This window comes from Callorhinchus milii, unplaced genomic scaffold, assembly GCF_018977255.1.
Source record: "Callorhinchus milii isolate IMCB2004 unplaced genomic scaffold, IMCB_Cmil_1.0 Scaffold4, whole genome shotgun sequence".
NCBI classification, from domain to species: Eukaryota; Metazoa; Chordata; class Chondrichthyes; order Chimaeriformes; family Callorhinchidae; genus Callorhinchus; species Callorhinchus milii.
In genome coordinates, this window is record NW_024704745.1 from 70484500 (window position 1) to 70506411 (window position 21912).

General features: G+C 43.0%; 1 protein-coding gene across 1 annotated transcript in view; it reads left to right on the plus strand.

Annotated features, from left to right (window-relative positions):
• The window catches only part of wdr95 (WD40 repeat domain 95), a 48232-nt gene that overhangs the window by 15308 nt on the left and 11012 nt on the right, over window positions 1-21912 (plus strand). The window contains exons 7-23 of the mRNA XM_007891323.2: window positions 8-100; window positions 718-763; window positions 1225-1271; window positions 3470-3587; window positions 4707-4776; window positions 6608-6851; window positions 7904-8009; window positions 9718-9869; window positions 10507-10609; window positions 11431-11537; window positions 11624-11703; window positions 17032-17086; window positions 17177-17222; window positions 18318-18377; window positions 20115-20277; window positions 20813-20896; window positions 21657-21715. Of these exons, the coding sequence (XP_007889514.1) occupies window positions 8-100; window positions 718-763; window positions 1225-1271; window positions 3470-3587; window positions 4707-4776; window positions 6608-6851; window positions 7904-8009; window positions 9718-9869; window positions 10507-10609; window positions 11431-11537; window positions 11624-11703; window positions 17032-17086; window positions 17177-17222; window positions 18318-18377; window positions 20115-20277; window positions 20813-20896; window positions 21657-21715 (1633 nt within the window). The remainder of the gene's footprint in view (window positions 1-7; window positions 101-717; window positions 764-1224; window positions 1272-3469; window positions 3588-4706; window positions 4777-6607; window positions 6852-7903; window positions 8010-9717; window positions 9870-10506; window positions 10610-11430; window positions 11538-11623; window positions 11704-17031; window positions 17087-17176; window positions 17223-18317; window positions 18378-20114; window positions 20278-20812; window positions 20897-21656; window positions 21716-21912) is intronic.

Below are 21912 nucleotides of genomic sequence, written 5' to 3' on the forward strand. Positions count from 1 at the left end.
GAGATAGAGATCGAGAAATTCAGATTTATGAGCTGTCTACCTTTGCACCATATTGTCAGATCAATGGTTTGGAGATTGCACCACTGCAACTAGACTACTGGTAAGTGCTCTGGGATTCTACCCTGCCAGAGGGCTGCTAAATAAATGCAAATTTTTGTTGTTCTAACAAGGTCCCTTCATGAGATATTGCTTTTAGTGCACTATATGTGTTACAGTAAGATTGTGAAACCAGGGATTTTATGAAATACCTGAAATGTTCAGTGATTTTGTGAAATTACTAGTTCACTTGGGGACTTCCTGAAAATTTTAAGGATTTTGTGAATATTTTATTTTGTAATTTTATTGTAACATGTGAATCTCATCTTAGCCTCTATAAGGATGGTTTGTTTGTTTGTTTGTTCTTGTCTTAAAAGTTAAGATTCTGTAAAATTGTGGAAATTCAATCTTAATTTGTAAGTTGATTTTCCATCATTCTTAAAAAAAAGTTTCCAAATAAGACAGAATTTAAGAATTTTCCAAAATTCTGTGCAATTCTTACCTGGATAAAAGTCTTGCAAGTGAAATTTTGGACTAAATGTATTTAAAGTCTCTCTCATGCACTTTTCCTTGCTGAGACCCAGGTCTAGTGATCAAATAGTTGAACTAGTAAAGCATTAGTCACAGATACCTAAAGGAGAATGAGGAGTTATGTTGTGATCTGAATGTTTGTGCCTTCAGTTGTACAGGTGAAGATGATTGCATGATTCTATATGGAGATGACCAGGTAAGATCATTGACTTGACCTACTACACCATATGTGGCATGGTAACATCTCTGTGTCAAATTCTCCTGCTTCATGCCCCCCTACCCTATCCACTGTACCATCGGTGGGCCAGGATTCAATCGTTCTGCTCCTGCACTATGAAAGTACCTCTTTGTCTGTGCTTTGACCCACCTCCTTCGCTTCTGCCCCCAGCTCAGGTGCCCAGCTGGCAATGACGAGCGCAGTTACACGTCTTCTCAAAGTGAAAGACTGTATACAAGTTTGAATTGTACTGCTTAGTCTATCTTCCTGCCAACTATCCTGAAATAAGGTGCTATATCAAATGCAAGGATTATTATTATTATTATTGCCTTTGTTTGGTTTTCCCTCTCACTGTGATCAAAGTTTTACTACAGTAGAAATTCTTACTAATAAGGACACTTATGCATGTTTTTTTCAGACTATATTCTTTCTTATTACAGGGCTGTGTAAATATTTTACTCCTGTCATCTGTAGCAGCAACTTTGAGGTTAGTCTCAGATTTAAAAATCCATTAAAAACGCGCTGTAGTTTCTGACCTCTTGTAAAGTTTTATACAGTGTGAAATTCCTCCTGGGTCTAGATTTATTCTATTTAAGTAGCATTAATTTTTTGAAATTGCTTTTCTTTACATCCCAAAAGACAATATATAATCCCTAATTCTTTACTTTTTTTTCAATCTGAGAGAAAATATTGCAGAAATATTTCCAAATGCCCCAAAGTAATTTTAAGCATAAGCTCAGGATATTCATTTCTCCCTACATCTCTACTCTCACAGCTTGTTTTCCTCTTCCAACCACATCTTGCCTTTGTTTCCCTACCCCATTGCTTGAACATTGTAACCGTGTGTCCCATGAATACAAACCTTGTCATTTTATCACCATAAATACCAGTTTTTATTTAATAAAAAGTCAAAACCTATCTCTCCCTCTCTCTGTGGCATTTTTAAGTGAATTCCTGGGACATCGTAGTCTTGATCGTTGATGCTCACAGGTGACCTCTGAAACCTGTGATGTTATAATTTAGACTGAAAGATCTGTTAACGTTTCGATTTGCGCTGTTAAAATAACACTTGGTTCTGCCCTCTTGTAAAGTTTACACAGTGTGAAATTCCTCCTGGGTCTAGATTTTACTACCTTTAACATAATAATAATAAATTGGTCTCTCAATCCACCACTGTTTGTGGGACACTGCTGTGTCCAATTGGCTGCTGCGTTTTGCCCACAAAATATGCAGTCAATTCACTTTACAGTATATTCTGTGAAGCACTTTGAGATGTCTAGAAGCTGTGATAAGGGGCTATATCAAATGCTAGGATTATTATTAAAGAAGAACGATTAAGGACATAAGGCTAGGAACATATTCTAGAGCTTTGCTTGACTTTCCCTTTTGTAGGCTTGGGAGATAATTATACAGGACCTTTTCCTCTGAAACTTTTGATATGTTTTGAAGGATTTACGATTGAATAGATTAAATCTTTACCAGTATACCTAAGGCAAACATTCCCTCTCTGCAGCTAATTGGGAACGACCATCACTGAGACTTTTGCCCTGATATAGTTTTTGGTGCACAAATTGCCAAAGATAATAAATTGCAATCAGCTTAAAGTTAAATACAACTTTGTGTTTCACACTTTTGCTTGTGTTGAGAGGTTGAATGTTTTTCAATTACTTTCAAAAAAGGTGTTGAATTGTAAATATGAAAAAATTGTTAATCCATAATTACATTTATGAACTGTCAAATGATTCCAAGCATTTAAACACCATTTAACCTGCTGCATTAATGTTCACCAGTACATCATGGGTTTCTCTTTTCTCAATTGAAATGCAGTATGGAAGTAAATGTGTATTGAAAATGTATAGCCATTTATTATTGTAACAAGAAATGCTGAGTACTCTATTTAAAATAGTTTTCAAACTTATAAGAAATTGCCCCCAACTGCTCATTAAGTTGCAGAGCCAATATGCCTGGAGACCTCTTTATTGTCTGTGCTGAGTTTGCTGATCACAGCTGAGCCAACTGTTGGGGAGGCTTCAATTCGCTTCGGCAACCAACCAAGGGTCAAGGAGGGGAAAGCCAGCATGGGGCCGTTCTCGATTTCTGTTGACAGAGGGTCTGTGAACTTATTCCCTCGCCTCCTCCCTAACAAATAACAGCCAATAGAGCAATCGACTACTGTGCAAGCTGTACCGCAAGAGAAGGAAGAACAAGTTAAAGCATCTTCTGGAGTGGAGAGAATTAGCCAAGAGGAAGGGAACATTATCAGTACAACAATAGTTATTAGATGTACAGATTTGGAGTGACCAGAGTTCCTCCCCTCTCTCTCTCTCTCTCTCAACTCTCCTCTCTCGTTCACCCCCCCCCCCCCCCCCCCCCCACCACCCCACACCTCTTAATCAGGAGATTTATGGAAGCTAAGAAAGACTACAGGGGAATGAACCTGGAATTTTCTTCAACTGTGTAATACTGCATTCACCATTGAACCATCGGGCAACTTTGTATTGTTGCGCCAATAGTTGACTCCAAAGAAACTTCATTTTTTTAGTTCCATGTTTTCTCACCACATCCGATGTGCCTTCTAACCTACTTCCAGCTCTGCAAAAATACATAGCACTCTCAGATTTCACTTTCACTTGTGTGCCCCATCTCATTGGAATACTATTTTAAAATCATTTTATATCTTAATAGGATGTGGAAAAGGTGCCCTAAAGTGGACGATATGTCCAGTATCAGTTTAGAGAATGCTGCGCTGTTATCAAATGTGACTTACATTCGCTGGAAGGTACATGAAGATTGGGTAACTCAGGTAATTCTAAACGTCTTGCTATCTGTCTCTGAATCTTGGTCCATATGTTCACTTCTCTAGCCATTATCTGTGATTGAGTAATTGCAGAGTTTTTTGGCAATTCAATTTTTTACAGTACAAATTGACATTTCTATAGTGTCTTTCACATCAGGATTATTTACAGACAGTGAACTAATGGATTCAGATTTATTCAAAATGTTAACTTTCTTTCCCCAAGTCAGGAGACAAGTCCTAGCATAGCATGAAAGCTGGAGGTGGGAGGCAAGGGGGGTGGAGAAGGGAAAGATAGCTGAAAGCGCAATCAGAGAGGAAGGTCTTGAGATGTCCTTGAAAAAGGTGAGGGAGGCAACAAGTTGGAGGGACACTGGGATGGAGTTCCAGAGAGTGGCTAAAAGCCACCCACTATTGTTCAGGTGGGTTGGCAAGAAATGTGAAGCTGGCTGATGCTTGCTGAAAGAAGGGAATGACTGGGTTGGTATGGTTTGAGGAGGTCACAGGTAAGGTGGGACAAGACATGGAGGATTTGAAGGTGAGGACGAGCATCTTGAGCTCCATCCACTGGAGATGGGGAGTCAGTGGAGCTGGGCTAGGATTGGGATGATAGACTCGTGGAGCCTAGTGCAGGAAAGAACACGGACTGCAGAGTCTGTATATTCACAGCTTGTGTAGGGAAGAGTTGTGTAAGCAGAAGTTTGACGTTTTAAAGCCTAGATGTGGTAAGTGCATGGATTAGGGTCTTGGAAGTAGAGGTAGTGACCGAGGCAGTCAATGTTGTTGAGGTGTGGGGGCTGGGGGTGTGCAGGCAGAATATATTCCTGATGTTCCAGCTCTTATTTACAGAAAATGAACTAATGGATTCAGATTTATTCAAAATGTTAACTTTCTTTCCCCAAGAATCTGATTTATACTATGTTTTTTGCATTGTTCTACAACACACTGTTGGTGCTTTGACTCCACGTAAAACCACAGTGTCAATGGGGCATCAAACCTGAGATCTGATTACATCAGTTGAGTTCAGACTGAACGTTTGAGATTGTTTTTATATTAGAATTTTTTTTATCTTTAAATTTTATTCTTTCCATTTCATGGTTTAATGTTTTTGTAATGTTCTCCTTTCAGCTGAAGTATTATGATTCAATCCAAGCAGTTATCTCCACCTCAAACCATGAGGCTACAGCAATGGTTATAGGTAACAAATTCCAGATATTTCTGAAGTATCTTAATTCAGAGTTTCAGTATCTGTGCAGGGTTGGAAATTGTACAGACTTCGCTTAACTGCTCGATTTTATGTTTCGAAATGTCATCCAATTTGTAAAATGCAGACATTTTAAACTCTTGTGATGTTCATTGAATGAGCTGCAGAGTGGCCCATGATATTTTTTGTCTTCTCCAATTTTCCCACTGCTCAACTGGTCCATCTCATTTACTCTTATCTGGACCAATAATCATGCCAGTATGTCTGAGAGGAAGAAGCAAGTTGTACTGAATCCTGGGCCTCTCGGGAAAAGGGGATAATTTCAAAACCATCGCACCTCTCCGACCACCTAACCCCATGTCAACCTGTCCGCTCTCTCCGTTCGGCAGACACAGGTCCCCCACACTTCCCGCCCCACCATTGGTGGTCAAGCATTCAGCATCCCTACCCCCACACAACAACAACATTACATTTATAGAGCACCTTTTACGTTGTGAGAACGTCCCAAAGCGCTGAACAGTCAGATGTCGGAGCCCGAGCATGGGGGAGGGGTGGTGTAGGAGTGAGGGAAGGCAGAGAGGTGGGAGGGAGACCAAAGGCACGGTCGAAGAGAAAGCTCTTGAGACCAGGCTTGAAGGAGGCAAGGGAGGAAGCGAGGCGGATGGACTATGGGATGGAGTTCCAGAGCGTGGGGGCAGAGAGGCTGAAAGCCCAGCCATCGATGGTAGGGCGGGAGACATGGAGCAGGCCGGAACCCACTGAACGGAGGGAGCGGGCAGATTGGTAGGGAGTCAGCAGGTCAGAGAGGTAGGAGGGAGCAAGGACATGGATGGCCTTAAAGGTGAGGACGAGGGTCTTGAACTCGATCCTCTGGGGGATGGGGAGCCAGTGGAGTCGGGTGAGGGTGGGGTCACGGAGCCTGGTGTGTGAGAGTACACGAGCTGCAGTTTTGGATGATCTGGAACTCTATCCCATAATCCCTCGCTCTGCCTCCTTCAGTCCCATCTAAAGACCTTCCTCTTCAACCGTGCGTTCAGCCACCCTCCCACTCCCACCCATCCTGCCCTCCACCCCAACTCCCAGCTCAGGTCCAAAAACCTCGGACTGTCCCATCACCCTGGGAAATCTTTCCAACATGAAGGATGCTATACAAGTGTAATTTGTTGTTGCTGTCGATACGTGGCTAGTTAATAGGAGCAGGTGACAGTATGCCTGAGTACAACAGGGAGGTTGATTGAAGGACACCCACCTTAATTATTGGTGTAAGAAACAGCAACCTTTTAAAGGTTCTGGAGAGCAAAGCAACCCATTAGCTAAGACATTTGTAAACACGTTGAACATGGGTATTGAGAGAGGTGAAGGAAAATATTCACAGGTGCAACTTGTATTTTATGATTTGCAACATTGCTTTTCTTTTTAGCATATGCTCCTCACCATGTGATTAGCTTAATGGAACTACCGTGTGTAACTGCATCTCAGGCCCTGAAAGTTTGAACATTTATTGTTTCTTTCTGCTCCATGAAGTATGGCTATTGATGTGGGCTGTACCTGCTTCTTGAAGCTTTGGAAATTTGTCCCTGTATGCTGATAAAAGTAATAGAATGTTCTACAGTAAAATAGATTAAAAGTTCAAAATAATATTTTATAAGCTCACTCATACACATTGTTCTATATTTAGGCAACAGTTGATGTAATACTTTGGTTTCTAACAGATTTTCTACACAAAACTTCATTTTTTCTTTTTCCCCCATGTGTTTCTCATCTATTTGCTACCCTCTGTTATTTATGTGTGATATTTGACTTGTTTACTGAACCCTTGTTGAAGGGTGCACCACTGGAACCACTAACCTGGAACAAGAGATGAAGGAATTGAAGGAGTCTTGGAAAGAGGGAAAGCGGAAAAAGAGTCACAGCTCTGCTGTCGTTCCTCAAAAAAGGCTAGACTGTGATCAGTCTGTATTTCAAGTCTACAAAGGTGTAAAAACCTTTGATTTCTGTAAAAAATCCAAACTGGTGGTGACTGGAGGGCTGGACAGGATTGTGAGATTGTGGAACCCTTATATTCCTGGGTAAGATGTGAAATAATGATTCTGGTAGAGAACTGACATGAATTGCTTTTCATAACTTCCTTAATTAGTTGCTGCATAGAAACTTTCCAATCATTCTTGTACATTTTTCCATTGATATTTCAGTCTTCCTTTCTATGTTTTTGTCGCTCAATAGTGAAGGAATGCAGATAATAATTGTTACATTATAAACTTATGTTATGTGCTGCTGTAACGTCTTGAACAATGAACATGGAGGTTGCCATGACTTGCTCCAAGTTGTTGGATAGGCTTTTGGAGCTGTCCTTGTAAGGTAGCATAAGATTCAGGGGTGGAGGGAAGAGAAGACCCAGGTTTTTAAAATGGTGGAATTCTTTATAAGTTCGGTTCAGATGAAGAAGGTGCTTCAGCCCATTTGAACTCATTTTTCCAGAATACGACCTGCCTGACTTTCCGTAAATCCCAGTCATTAAAATATATAAAGAACAGTAAGTCCCAATGTGGCAAGCTATGTGGATTTAGCTGGTTAGACTCCAGCAGTTACCCCAACGTACACTCTGGGGTCCCCAAGCCTTGGCTCTTACCAACCAGCGCCTAATATTTTCCGGAATTAGGTAAGCAGGATGTGTCCCTCCAGGGAGAGAGTGCGCATTCCATTCCAACAATCTGTCTCTGGGATTTCCATGTGTTGGTAGGATGCATGGAAATCTCAGCTTGGTCTGGATACTCTTAAGCATGGTGATGGGTTTCTGCATGTGTCAACACACCAGACTGACCAAAAATAAATAAGAAGGAATATACAGACCCCATATAAGCATCAAAGGCACTAGATTTAATTTCCCTTTCCCTATTGTGGATCAAAATTCCCTAACAACTACCTTTTGCTTCCTTTCCTTCAGCTAATTTAGAACCTGTAATGGCCAGGAATCTATTTTCTGATTCTTGATGCCCAGTAACATCAGTGAAGGAATCTATTGTGTGCTACCTAGCTTCTCACCTTCAATTTAGGATGTCACCTCCTCAAAGAAAAGTCTGAGGTTGGTCTGACAAGAAATTAACACTATTTTTGTGTGAAGGAAACCCACTGGTGTGATGAGAGGTCACTGTGCTCCAATCTTCTTCGTGTGCATCGATACTGCTGAGAAAAAAATATTTTCCATCTCCATTGATAATACTGTGAAGGTTTGTAAGCCCGTCACATAATTCTGTGGTCAACCATATTCTGTACATTGCCTATCTCTCCCTGTGTATCCTGCCTCATAAATTATTAGTTTTTTAAATTCATTCCATATATCTTTGATTTAACCTTGTGAAGTGCAGCCTATTTCAAATAACACAGGGATAAATAGCAATGACACTTTGTCTCCTCTAGAACCCGTGTTTGAATGGGACATATAAAAACTCAGATTGGAAGGCTCTTTTTGTGCAATGGCCAGGTCCTGTTAGGTGTAAAACCACTGCCCAAGATGTGGTACAAATCAGTAGTTACTCTGAGAGGAGAATTGTTGTTGGAAATGGAACGATTTACACTGGGACGTTAAGGTTGGGGGCAATTTACTTTAAATGTTTTGCCCACAAAATACAGTCAATTCAATTTACGGTGGAAGCTGCTTAGCCGGACGCTGATTAATCCAGCATGCCAGGCAAATCGGACAAAACACCTGGCCCCGATTCATTTTTATTCCCACCTGTTTTAAATATGCCCGCTAATCCGGACAAAATGCTGAGTCTAGTCACTCGTGGCTTCTGTGTGTAGAGTTCCTCCATTCTGGAGTCCTGTAGCTCAATGGTTAGAGCACTTGCCTCGCAAGTGAGAAACCTGAGTTCGATTCCCGGCAGGACGAAATCTTGGGCAAGTTTCCTTACTTAGCATTAAGTAGGAATCTGATTGTTAGTCGATTGGCAGATCACTTTTCCTGGGGTTATAATTCCTTCAAAAAATAATAATAAATTGGTCTTTCAATCCACAACTGTTTGTGGTACACTGCTGTGTCCAATTGGCTGCTGCGTTTTGCCCACAAAATATACAGTCAATTCACTTTACAATATATTCTGTGAAGCGCTTTGAGACATCTTGAAGGCGTGATATCTATATCAAATGCAAAGATTATTATTCAGGTATAAGCAACTCTGGGATGGAGATGGGAGGAGTCAAAGTGTGATTGATTGACAGCAGACTCCAGCCATTCACATGTGGATTTGGGCTGCCAATCAGTAAGGGGTCAGATGAATGGGAAAGAAACAAGAGAGGGAATGGGAGGAGTCAGTTCATGCTTGATTGACAGCTGGAGCACTTGTGAACGTGTGGCGTGCCCTTCAATCACAAGAGGCTTCACGCTGTCAATCACCTTGGAGCCTCCACTAATTGGTCCCCTTCCCGTCCAATGGGAATGGCAGTGGGCGGAGGTTGCCACTGATCTTCTCCTGGGTGGGAAAAGGTAAGGGAGCTTTGGTTAACCTCGGATGCCTCTTAAGCCGGACAAAACACCTGGTTCCGATGTGTCCGGCTTAAGTGGCTTCAATTGTATTCTGTGAAGCGCTTTGAGATGTCTTTGAGACATGATAAGGAGCTATATCAAATGCTATTATTATTTATTATTATAAATGGGTCAGGATAGAGGATCCGATTGAAAATCACCCTGATATTCTAAATGCCTTGAAAAGTTTTGAGCCCTTTATTTAGAATTCTGTTCTGTCTCTTGTACGAATGTCTGCCTATACATTTGTTTTACTTTCACCGTTCTAGCTCCAGTGTATTAAGCACTCCAGATGCTGCCCCGTACAAATGCATATCGTTGTTGTTTCCTTATCTGATTGCTGATTATTTTACATTTATCTGTCTATTTTACATATTAAAACTTTCTTTCTAAACTCTTGTTTTTGTTTGCAGATCTGGGACATTGAGGATCAATGCTGCCTGGTCACAGTCAATGCAAAAGCCAGTGGAATCAGAGGAGACCTTGCAACGTGTTGTTATGCACCTGGGATAAAAGCACTCTTCATTGCTACAGATTCCATTGCTCTTCTGCGTGTAAGGCTGAAGTAAGTCTCATCAATACTGGTTCTGTATGCTTTCTGAAGTAATTTGTGTTCATTTACAAAATGTGCTGCAACCCAAATTGATCGTTCAACTCCTTGCACTTTTTGGGACATTACCATCTTAAATTAGCTGCGACATATACCACAACAATCACTAAACTTGATGTGAAGTGCTAAGTTGGATTATCAAATGTAAATGTTTAAGTGTTCTGAGACAATATCCCGCTTGAAGGGTGCTATGTAAATGCAAGCTGTTGTTGTAAATATTAGAGTAGACTGCCACCGAGAGTATTCCTACACTTATTGACAAGTTTACTGAATATGCGACTGACGATAAATACTGACAATCATCATTGGAGCTAGAACGGTGAATGACTCAAAGTGCTTCATGGCTAATTGTAGTGGCTGCATTTATAGGCTAACATGACAGCCAATTTGCAAAGAACAAAATCGCTTAAACAGTCATGAAATGAATGACTAATTTATCTCTTTCAAATTAAGCATGAATTTAAGAATTGTTCCCAATTTCTGTGTGATATTAAAATGTAGATCCAAATGGCCTGATGGGCTAAGACTAGATATAATTTGGGGCCTTTGGTTGGTAAGTCACTTTTGTTTGTGTTTCCCTCCACTCTTGCAGACCCAAACCTGATTCCAATCTCCTTGCCTCCCACAAAGAGCCAGTTTTGTGTTGCAGATATAACAAAGAGTTTCAACAAGTGGTCAGCTGTTCAGAAGGATCTGTAAGTGCAAGATATTGTGGTGCTTGTTCACTATAATTATAGTGAATTAAATTTTTTTAAAAACAAGAAAAATCCGAGAACCTTTATAATGTAAATCAAAGAGTTCCAATGTTTAATGTATACTGCCTCTATTGAAGATGCTTAGAATAGCTGTAGAGAAATGTTACTTACAGCTGTTTTGTGACCTGTATAACTGTTGACTCCTTGTAATTATTGGATGGTTTTAAGATTATGGGTCAAAAATCAATGTGCTTATGATGGCATCTTGTTGATCAGATAAATGCACACAGGATATCAGCTGGAGGAGCATCACGTTTCTTGGTAAATATGTCATTGTAAAGCCGTGTTATAGCATGGGTTTCATTTATATCTGGGTCACCCTGTGGAGTAAGCTACTCTGTGGACAGAGCACCATTGCAGAAGACCTTCCAGCGTGTAGCGGTGTCATAGTAACTGGCAGCAATCCTTACGAAAAGGATTCCCACCAAGCTGTGTGACTTGAATGGTGACCGAACAATCTGGAAGGGCTGACCAGCAGCCATTCTTTTAGTGGCCACATTATAAAGTGGGGTCTGAGTTTCTGTATTCAAATCCCTTTATTATAATGGGGGTCGGTCTGTACGCAATCACTCCAAAAGAGACAAAATAGGGTGACTTGTTGATTTTTGTTAGAATAGACTCAAAATAGGGTGGTTATTCTGAAGGGATAAGATCAAATGGGCCAAAAGGTGTTCTTCACCCAAATAAATCTTGTAAACAGTATGGGGCTTGAATTGGAATGAAGCAGCTTTGAGTGTAATACTGATTTTATTTTAATGCAGAAGGTCAAAGTCTGGGACTTGGATACAGGAAGCCTAATGTTTGAGTTCAGTGAGGCTCACAAAGATTCTGCCATTAGCTGCATGACCTTTGATGACAGTGGAAGGAGGTAAATAATTGTCATTTGCTAATTAGCTTTGAATAGTTCAATGCAGCATAACACAGAGATTAAAACAAATCCTTTTTACCCGGTAGACTAATAACTGGAGGGAGAGATGGATGTTTGAAGATCTGGAATTACAATAATGGCCAATGTCTCAGAACATTAAAGAAAGGTAAATCCTATTATTTACTTCAACAGGGGTTCAGCAGGGCTTTTTCAGGATTTGGATAGAGATTGAGTACAATAAAAGTACTAGTACGTTTGCTTAAAATACACAGTTACTACACTTGACAGTAAATCTAGTGAAGGCTTTATAATAATAATCATAATCCTTGCATTTGATGTAACACTTTATCATGTCTTTGAGATGTCTCAAAGCGCTTCACAGAATATACTGTAAAGTGAATTAACTATGCATTTTGTGGACAAAACCCGGCAGCCAATTCCGTACAGCAGTGTCCCACAAACAGTCGTTGATTGAGTGACCAAATTATTATTTTTTTTTTGGAAGGAATTGTTATCCCCAGAAATGCGATCCACCAGTCAACTAACAACCGGGTTCCTATTTATTGCTAGGTAAACAGGGTGTCAAGTAAGGAAACTAGCTTAACGTTTCTCCATGTCCGGGAATCGAACCCAGATAATCCTGGTTGCTAGGCGTGTGCTCTAACTAATATGCTACAGGCCTCCACTTTGAGACGTCCTCCTGATATGTGGAGTCCTGTAGCTCAGTGGTTAGAGCACTCGCTTTGCAAGCGAGAGACCTGAGTTCAATTCCAGGCAGAGGGCGAAACCTTGGGCAAGATTCCTTACTCCACACAGAGCCTAATAATAATCCCTCCAAAACCAAAAACAATAATAAATTGGTCATTTTCAATCTACGACTGTTTGTGGGACATTGCTGTGCGCAATTGGCTGCCGCGTTCGCCCACAAATATACAGTCAATTCACTTTACAGTGTGATCTGTGAAGCGCTTTGGGACAACAACACAACAACAACAAGATTCCATTTATTGAGCGCCTTTCACATCGGGAGGACGTCCCAAGGCGCTGTACAGTTGGGTCAGGACCCGAGCAGGGGTGAAATGGTGAGGGGAAGGAAGGGAGGGAGCGAGGAGGGGGTAGAGAGTCGAGAGGGGAGCTGAAGGCACGGTCAAAGAGAAAGGTCTTGAGACCGGCCTTGAAGGAGGAAAGGGAGGAGGCGGCGAAGGCACTGGGGGATAGAGTTCCAGAGCCTCGGGGCTGAGAGGCTGAAGGCCCGGCCACCGATAGTAGGGCGGTTGGGGCGGGGGATGTGGAGCAGACCGGAGCCAGAGGAATGGAGAGTACGGGCAGGTAGGTGGGGGATAGTAGGTCGGAGAGGTAGGAGGGAGCAAGGCCGTGAATGGCCTTGTAGGTGAGGATGAGGATCTTGAATTCGATCCTCTGGGGGATGGGGAGCCAGTGGAGGCGAGCGAGGGTGGGAGTGATGTGGTCCCGAAGCCTGGTGCGGGACAGTACACGAGCTGCAGAGTTCTGAATGACCTGCAGCTTGTGGAGGGAGGTGCCGGGAAGGCCGGCGAGGAGAGAGTTCCCATAGTCCAGCCTTGAGGTGATAAAGGCGTGGACCAGAGTTTCAGCAGCGTGAGGGGTGAGGTAGTGCCGTAGTCTGGCGACATTCCGGAGGTGATGGAAGGCGGTGCCAGTTGTGGCGCGGATATGGGGGAGAAAGGACAGCTCAGGGTCGAACAGAACCCCGAGGTTCCTGACTGGCTTTGAGAGGTGGAGAGTGCAGCCTTGGATGCTGATGCTGTCAGCGCCTGAGGTGCGGAGGCGCTGACGCGAGCCAATCAGGAGGGCCTCAGTTTTACGCACGTTGAGCTGGAGAAAGTTATCTCGTCCAGGACTCGATGTCGGACAGGCAGCTGTCAGGACATCGGTGGTCGTGGAGTTGAGGGTAGAGGAGGAAAGGTAGAGTTGGGTGTCATCCGCATACATGTGGAAGTTAACCCCATGTCTGCGGATGATGTCACCAAGGGGGAGCATATAGAGGGTGAAGAGGAGGGGACCGAGGACAGAGCCTTGAGGGACACCGCACGAGACAGTGCGGGGGCTGGAGGAAAAACCATTTGTGGAGACAAAGTGAAGACGGTGGGAGAGGTACGACCTAAACCACTCAAGGACAGGGCCTTGAAGGTTTAGGTGGGAGGACAAGCGGTGGAGGAGGATAGCATGGTCGACCGTATCGAATGCTGCCGATAGGTCGAGGAGGCAGAGGGAGCCCTGGTCACAGATGGTCAGGATGTCATTGGTGACCTTGACCAGGGCAGTTTCTGTGCTATGGGCAGCACGGAAACCCGACTGAAGGGGTTCGAATAGTGAATGGTTGGAGAGGAAAGAGCGCAGCTGGGAGGCGACAACTCGTTCCAGGACCTTGGATAGGAAGGGGAGGTTGGAGATGGGCCGGTAGCTTGATAGCTGCGACGCATCAAGGGAGGGTTTTTTTAAGGTGGGAGTGATGGTGGCAGTTTTTAAGGGAATGGGAATAGAGCCAGAGGAGAGGGACAGGTTGACGATGTCTGTGATATGTGGGGCAAGGAGGTGGAGCTGGGAGATAAGGAGTGGAGTGGGGATGGGGTCAAGGGAGCAGGTGGTAGGTTTCAGGGAGAGGATGAGTTTGGTGACAGAGGATGGGGAAACGGGTACGAAGGTGTGTAGGGGAGGATGGGTAGGAGTCGGAGTGTGGAAGGGGTGGGTGGTGGGTGGATATTGGAGGGGAAGTGACCGCGGAGCGGATTCCCTTCATCTTGGATTCAAGGAAATCCAGCATCTCCTCGCAGTGAAGGTTGGAGGAGATGACCTGCGCGGAGTGGCGGGGGACGTCCTCCCGACATGAAAAGTGCTATTTAAAATGCAAGGATTATTATTATTATTATTAAATGAAAGGATAATTACGGTACCCTGGATGACAGGTAAATCACCTGGTAGATTCATTTGTATTCTTACCCGTTTTAAATATGCCGGTTAATTCGGACAAAAATCTGGTCAAAATGTCACGATGCTCACCGCTGAATATACTCACTCAGGCCTTCTTGTGTGTCAAGTGGCTCCATCCAGCCAGGATGGAGATGAGGGGAGCAATATTGATTGGCAGCGGACTCGGACCATTCACAAGCGGCTGGAGTTGGGCTGTCAATCGATGAGGGGGGGCGGAACAGGGAAGAACAAGGGAGGGAATGGGAGGAGCCAAATCACGATTGATTGACAGCTGAGCCGCTTGTGAAGGGCTGGAGCCCAAACGTGCACAAGCGGCTTCAAGGCTGTCAATCAGCTCGGAGCCACCACTAATTGGTCCTCTTCATGTCCAATGGGAATGGCAATGGGAGGGAGGCAGTGCCGCTGCTCCTCTACTGGGCGGGAAGGTATTGTACAGCCAAACTGAATTCTGTTGAGTACAGGTTTGTAACTTTAACCTGGTTAGTTTAACTGGTTAGTTAACATTGTTTCAAGCGAAACAACGTTATCACATATTATTACACGGCATCAGCCGCCAACTCTCCTCTGCTGGGCGGGAATTGTATTTTGGTTAACCTTGGACGCCTCTTAAGGCAGACAAAACCACAAATGTGTCGACTTCACAGGCTTCCACTCTATAATTTAGTAAAGTGAAAGATCCAATATTGTAGCAGGTGCAGGAGCTTTTCTGGACTGTTGGGAAATGAGGATGCCATCGCACATAAACGTAATCTCTATAACAGTAGAGCCCTCCACCCCAGACGATTAACTATCTTTGATACACAGAAACTGCCCTGGTCAAGGTCACCAATGATATCCTGACCATCTGTGACCAGGGCTCCCTCTGCCTCCTCGTCCTCCTCGACCTATTGGCAGCATTCGATACGGTCGACCATGCTATCCTACTCCACCGCTTGTCCTCCCACCTCAACCTTCAAGGCACTGTCCTTGAGTGGTTTAGGTCGTACCTTTCTCACCGTCTTCACTTTGTCTCGACAAATGGCTTCTCCTCCACCCCCCGCACTGTCTCATGTGGTGTCCCTCAGGGCTCTGTCCTCGGTCCCCTCCTCTTCACCCTCTATATGCTCCCCCTTGGTGACATCATCCGCAGACATGGAGTTAACTTCCACATGTATGCGGATGACACCCAACTCTACCTTTCCTCCTCTACTCTCAACTCCACGACCACCGATGTCCTGACAGCCTGCCTGTCTGACATCGAGTCTTGGACGAGAGACAACTTTCTTCAGCTCAACGTGCGAAAAACCGAGGCCCTCCTGATTGGCTCGAGTCCGCACCTCAGGCGCCGACACCATCAGCATCCAAGGCTGCACTCTCCACCTCTCAAAGCCGGTCAGGAACCTCGGCATTTTGTTTGACCCTGAGCTGTCCTTTCACCCTCACATCCGCACCACAACTGGCACCGCCTTCCATCACCTCCGGAACATCGCCAGACTCCGGCACTACCTCACCCCTCACGCTGCTGAAACCCTGGTCCACGCCTTTGTCACCTCAAGGCTGGACTATGGGAACTCTCTCCTCGTCGGCCTTCCCGGCACCTCCCTCCACAAGCTGCAGGTCATTCAGAACTCTGCAGCTCGTGTACTGTCCCGCACCAGGCTTCGGGACCACATCACTCCCACCCTCGCTCGCCTCCACTGGCTCCCCATCCCCCAGAGGATTGATTTCAAGATCCTCATCCTCACCTATAAGGCCATCCACGGCCTCGCTCCCTCCTACCTCTCCAACCTACTATCCCCCTACCTACCTGCCCGTACCCTCCGTTCCTCCGGCTCCGGTCTGCTCCACGTCCCCGCCCCAATCGCCCGACCATCGGTGGTCGGGCCTTCAGCCTCTCAGCCCCTAGGCTCTGGAACTCTATCCCCCAGTGCCTTCGCCGCTTCCTCCCTTTCCTCCTTCAAGGCCGGTCTCAAAACCTTTCTCTTTGACTGAGCCTTCAGCTCCCCTCTCGACTCTGTTCCCCCTCCTCGCTCCCTCCCTTCCCTCCCTCACCCTGACCATTTCCCCCCTCCTCGCTCCTTCCCTCCCCTCACCCTGACCATTTCCCCCCCTGCTCGGGTCCTGACCCAACTGTGCAGCGCCTTGGGACGTCCTCCTGATGTGAAAGGTGCTTTATAAATGGAATCTTGTTATTGTTGCCTGGACCACTGGGTTTGTGCATACTTTCTCTCCTTCTATCCCTCCCAATCACTAATCTTCAGGAATATAATGCTATCATTCATCCAACTGCCATGTATAAAGGGTAAAGTACCTTCTAATACCACTGCTGTACGCAATTGGTTGCCACGTTTCCCCCACAAAATATACAGTCAATTCACTTTGAAGCTCTTTGAGACGGCTCAAAGCGTGATAAATGTAAGTATTATTATTGCTAAAGTGCATTGGAGAAAATGAGAGCAAAATTTACAACAACTTGTCTTAATGTATTGTAATAACTTTTTCACAAAATTAAACTAGAAAAAATGAAACTGTGCTCTCATTGCAGTTGGCAAGTGTGCTGAAATCAGTGATTGTGCGTATGTAGAGATACACAAAAGGAAGTAAGTTTAAAATTCCTGAACTATTTGTTTCAACACTGTTTTTAAAAGAAACAATGCACTTTCATGACCAGATGCCTTGAATTTCTTTAGATACGTGATTGCTGTTGGATGGGATCGAAGAATTAACATATATTATGTGAGTGTTAATGTTATCAACATTTTCCTCTGAAACAAAATTCAAAGTGTTTAAAGGTTTAATTTGCAAAATATAAAATTTTGTCAAGACATCTTGTACAGTTTTTTTTAAAAAACTGCCAAGTTGTTCACTTTCTTTTTCTATCTGTCTGTGCCTCTCTCTCTCTCTCTACTCTCCTAATGTTTGTCTGTTTTCCTTCAACTGGAGTATGGTTTAACAAGCCATGTCATTCATTCTCTTATACCTTGCTCAAGTCACTGTGTGAGCATTCATTACCTGAATCATTGTAATTTCTTAAATTATATTTATAACTAAAACATCATAATTGTTTTCATATTAACCTAATAGTTTAAAAAAAAGTATGTGATTTACAGCTTGCATCTGTTTCTGAACAGCTTCGTCTTCCTGTCTTAAAACACAACAACTTACACTTATGTAGCACCCTTAACACAGGGTAATGCCCAGAACGCTTAAACACCAACTAACCACCTGCAGTACATTATCCAAATGGCCACTCTTTATGAATGAGTCTGAGCACCGAGTGCTGACTGGCCATTCTTCAATGGAGAGATCGTACCCAAGTACAAATTTGTTCCACTGTGCATCTCTATCAGTCATTAACTAATTAATTAGCTAACAGAGGTCTGCTGCCCATGTCCTTTCCCCTCCGCTCCAGACGTGAAAAGCGCTATATCAAATGCAAGGATTATTATTATTATTATTATTATTAATGGTTGAGCCTTCAGTCACTATGAAGGCTCATAATAATCCCTCCAAAACAAGAAAACAAAAATAAATTGGTCATTTTCAATCTACGACTGTTTGTGGGACATTGCTGTGCGCAATTGGCTGCCGCGTTCGCCCACAAATATACAGTCAATTCATTTTACAGTGTGTTCTGTGAAGCGCTTTGGGACATCCTTCCGACGTGAAAAGCGCTATATCAAATGCAAGGATTATTATTATTATTATTATTATTATTATTAAATAGCAATCAGTCTAGTATATTTTTTATAGCTACTGGATTTTTTATAACATAAATACTAAATTATTAGATCTACAATCTACCTTTTGTTTTAACCTTCTGTGGTACAGGATTCTTTCGCTGACCTTAACCACATTCAGCGTCCTCACACACATTGGGAGGATGATCTGGTAAGGAGCATCCATCATTCCATCAGCTCATTTTGCACATGATGTCTCACTGGTGCTTATTAATATATGGATTGTATTTGGTCTCAAAATAAATCAATCTGAGATTTTCTTTCACTGAAATGTGTACGGTGTCAGAGCATCTATTTTAAGTGTTTGCATTCTCATTCATAATCTATCCAGAGGTAAAATACAGGACTTCTCAGAGTTAGCAAGTGATCTGAGTCGTGATTAGTTTAATGCTCTCTCTTTACTAGTTTGGTGCTTTTTTGATTCAACAAAATCTTTACCATAAATTTTAATTGCTGCCAGATTTTTCATTTATGAAGGACTTGTAAATTATGAAGTTATAGAACTGATGGGATTAGAATTTAAAAAAAAATCTTGAATTCTTTTACAACAGACATAGCATTTTTTTAAAAAATCCCACCACAAGTGGGCTTTCTTGACTTGGTACACCATGAACGTTTAACAGAATATATCTTATGTTAGTTTTAGGAAGTACTGGGGTGCACCGCAATGTAGGAGGTGCCATTCTTTGGATGACCTGTTAATTCAAGGTCTTGTCTGTCTGCTCAGGTCACATGGCACTATTCAAAATGAGAAGGGGATGGGTCTCTCCTGGTGTCCTGGCCAACAATCCCTGATGAAAATTGACTATTCACTACATGGCAGTGCGATAGTTGGATCTCAGTTTATGTCAGACAGTTGCAGTGAAGCAAAAACAGATTTTGAAAGAGGTGTTCAGGTGCCAATGAATCTCTGGAAGATTACACACGTGATTGATTCACCAACGTCACTTGCATTAGATAATGGATGCTGTATTGTCACCAGTTGCAGTGAGAGACGGTGATTGTAACCAGTCTTCCATTTTGTAGAAAATATCTGTATGGAGCACTAGTCCAAAAACATTCCTGACCTCTATTGATGTAGAGGGCGGAGGGGGCAAGGTGGAGGGATTGAGGGAGAGAGCTCCAGAGTTTATGGGGTGTAGTGGCTTAAGGCATGTCCACCGATGGTGAGGGGATAAGGGACTATCAGGAGGCTGGAGCCAGTCGAGCTGAGATGGTGGGATTGGGGTAAGCAGATCGGATAGGTAGAGAGGTGTGAGGGCATAAAGGGATTTGAAAACGAGTGAGAGGATCCGTTCGGTAATTGGGAGTTAGTGGAACTTGGCAAGGACTGGCGTGATGGGTGTATGCATTTTGTGCGGGTGAGTATCTAGGTAGTGGAGTTTTGAATTAATTGAATATTGTGTTTATGGTGGAACTGAGGAGACCAGCGAGGAAAGCATTGGAATAGTCCAGCTGGGAAGTGCCGAATGGTTTTGACTGCGTTGGTTGTGACGGCGGCGGGCAATGTGACACAGGTGGAAAAAAGCAATCCTGGTCAGGGATAGGATGTGGGGTAGAAAGGAAAGCTGCGGATCGAACCAGACGCCTAAGTTGCGCATTGGTTCGGTGAGTCTGAGGGAAAGCCTGGGGAGGTTAAGGAGTTCAGATGCACAGGAGAGAAGACAGTGTTGGGTTTCCACATGTGTCAGACACCCGGAGGAAGCAAAAATTAGTCATTGGTGCAGGATGACCTAAGTGAGCACAGATATACTGTCAATAGGGTAGTCAGCACCTTCAATGTATGAATGTTAAAGATCCCACAGCATTATTCATTTTTTGTGCTAAATATAGCATTATGATGGGGGTGTGAACGCTCACCTTTACACATATTAATGCGTCTTCCTAGAAACATGGGCACAAGGATGATATTCTGTGTGTTGCTCAGTGTCCTCCCACTCTCCTCGCCACCTCTAGCCATGATGGGGAAATAATTGTGTGGAGAATGATCTCTGGACACATCTGTTGCCGTCTTCAGACTCCCTTACCTGTCGACTGCAAAGATAGAGAAGGTAAGGACTAAAGACCATGACTCGGACATTATAGATCCAATTTTTTTTATAAAAAGAACCTCACCGCCAAGATCCCCATTAAACGTCAAGCAGCTAAAGTTAGTCAAAGTTTGGATTGCTGTGATGGAGCCTGGCTTTGTCAGGTAGAGATCTTTGCAATTAATTGTTCCCGCATCTGAAGAAGAACATTTTATTAATTTCAGAAGGGTGAATAACCAAGATTCTATATAATATATAAACAAATTCAAAACTTGAGCTATTATGATCCCGAGTCCAATGTTTATTTTTTTAAAATAAAGGCTACCTGTGTTTATGATCATATTTTGAAGACCATTTCCATTGATGATAAACACTTTCTCAAATTGGTTTAAATTGTAACCATTGTTGAATCTTGACCACTTCTTCCCCAGTCATTATTCAAGAACACTTAGAAACCGAATTTACAAAAATGTCTCAATTAGCAATTCATCTCTTTATTGAAATTATTCTACAATTTTGTCTTGGTTGATGAGTTACTTTTCTTATTTTTGTACAGCATTTGTAGATAACGTTGTGTTCCTGAAGACTCGTGTGCTGAAGACTGAATTTGCAGCTTGCCTTGTTTCTACAGGGCCCCAAGGTAGGCAATCTATCGACCAGTTTGTCTATATTCTGCAAAATGTGCTCTGCAAGCAAGTGAAGTGAGCTGAAGCCTTGAGCATTAAAAATCTTTTGTTTGTTTTATTTAAAAAATGGCTAATATTCTAACAACACTTTCCAGGTTGTTGGAATACTATTCAAATAACTCCCTGATCAGGTTTAGCGTTTTTTTTGGTGGAAAGCAAAGCTCCTCTTCTTTACTGATGTGTATCAGGCCCAACCTCAGAAAACCTTGTGCTTGTGTGCTGGTGAGTCAATAACCTGTATGGAGTTGCAGATATCACCATAACTATGGTCTTGCCTGGAGCAGAAGGCGTGTGCATCCTCTAAATACCAGAAGGTTCAAGAGACTGTTTTTTGTAGCCTGTTAAAGTGCCTGTGATCATATTCTTCGTTCAGCAAATTCCATAAACGGGAGGACAAAGGAAATTTATCACATTAAACATTTAGAATTATCGCAGAGATTCTTAGCAGGAACTGGAAATGTATTGTGTTTTCCAGTACACTTTGAATGAATAACTTACTGTGAATGTAATGCTCTTTTTAAGACCATTTACAAATATCTGCAATTTTGACTGCAGGATTTTAAAAAAACTAAGTTTTACAACAATAAGAACTTTAATTTACATATCCCCTTTCATGCAAAGTAACTTCTAAAAGTAATTCTACCATGTAGGTATACAGGATGTGGTTATGCTGCATTTCATTTATAATTTGTGGGGATTTTATGCTCTCCGCAGGTTTGATTTTTTTCTGGAACCTGCTTAATGGTGGACAGATGGCAGCCTCTTTCACTGCAGTAAGTCGCTCAATATTACAGTCTGAATCACCAGTCACATGGTCGCTAGCACATGAGTAATTCCTGAAAGATGTATGCGGCTTTTCAAGATAAAAGTTCCACACGGGATCAATTTAACATCAGTGGATGATCTGTTATGTGTCTTGTGTACAGAGGAAAATGAAGGTGCATGGTATTACTGAAAATATTATTATTAT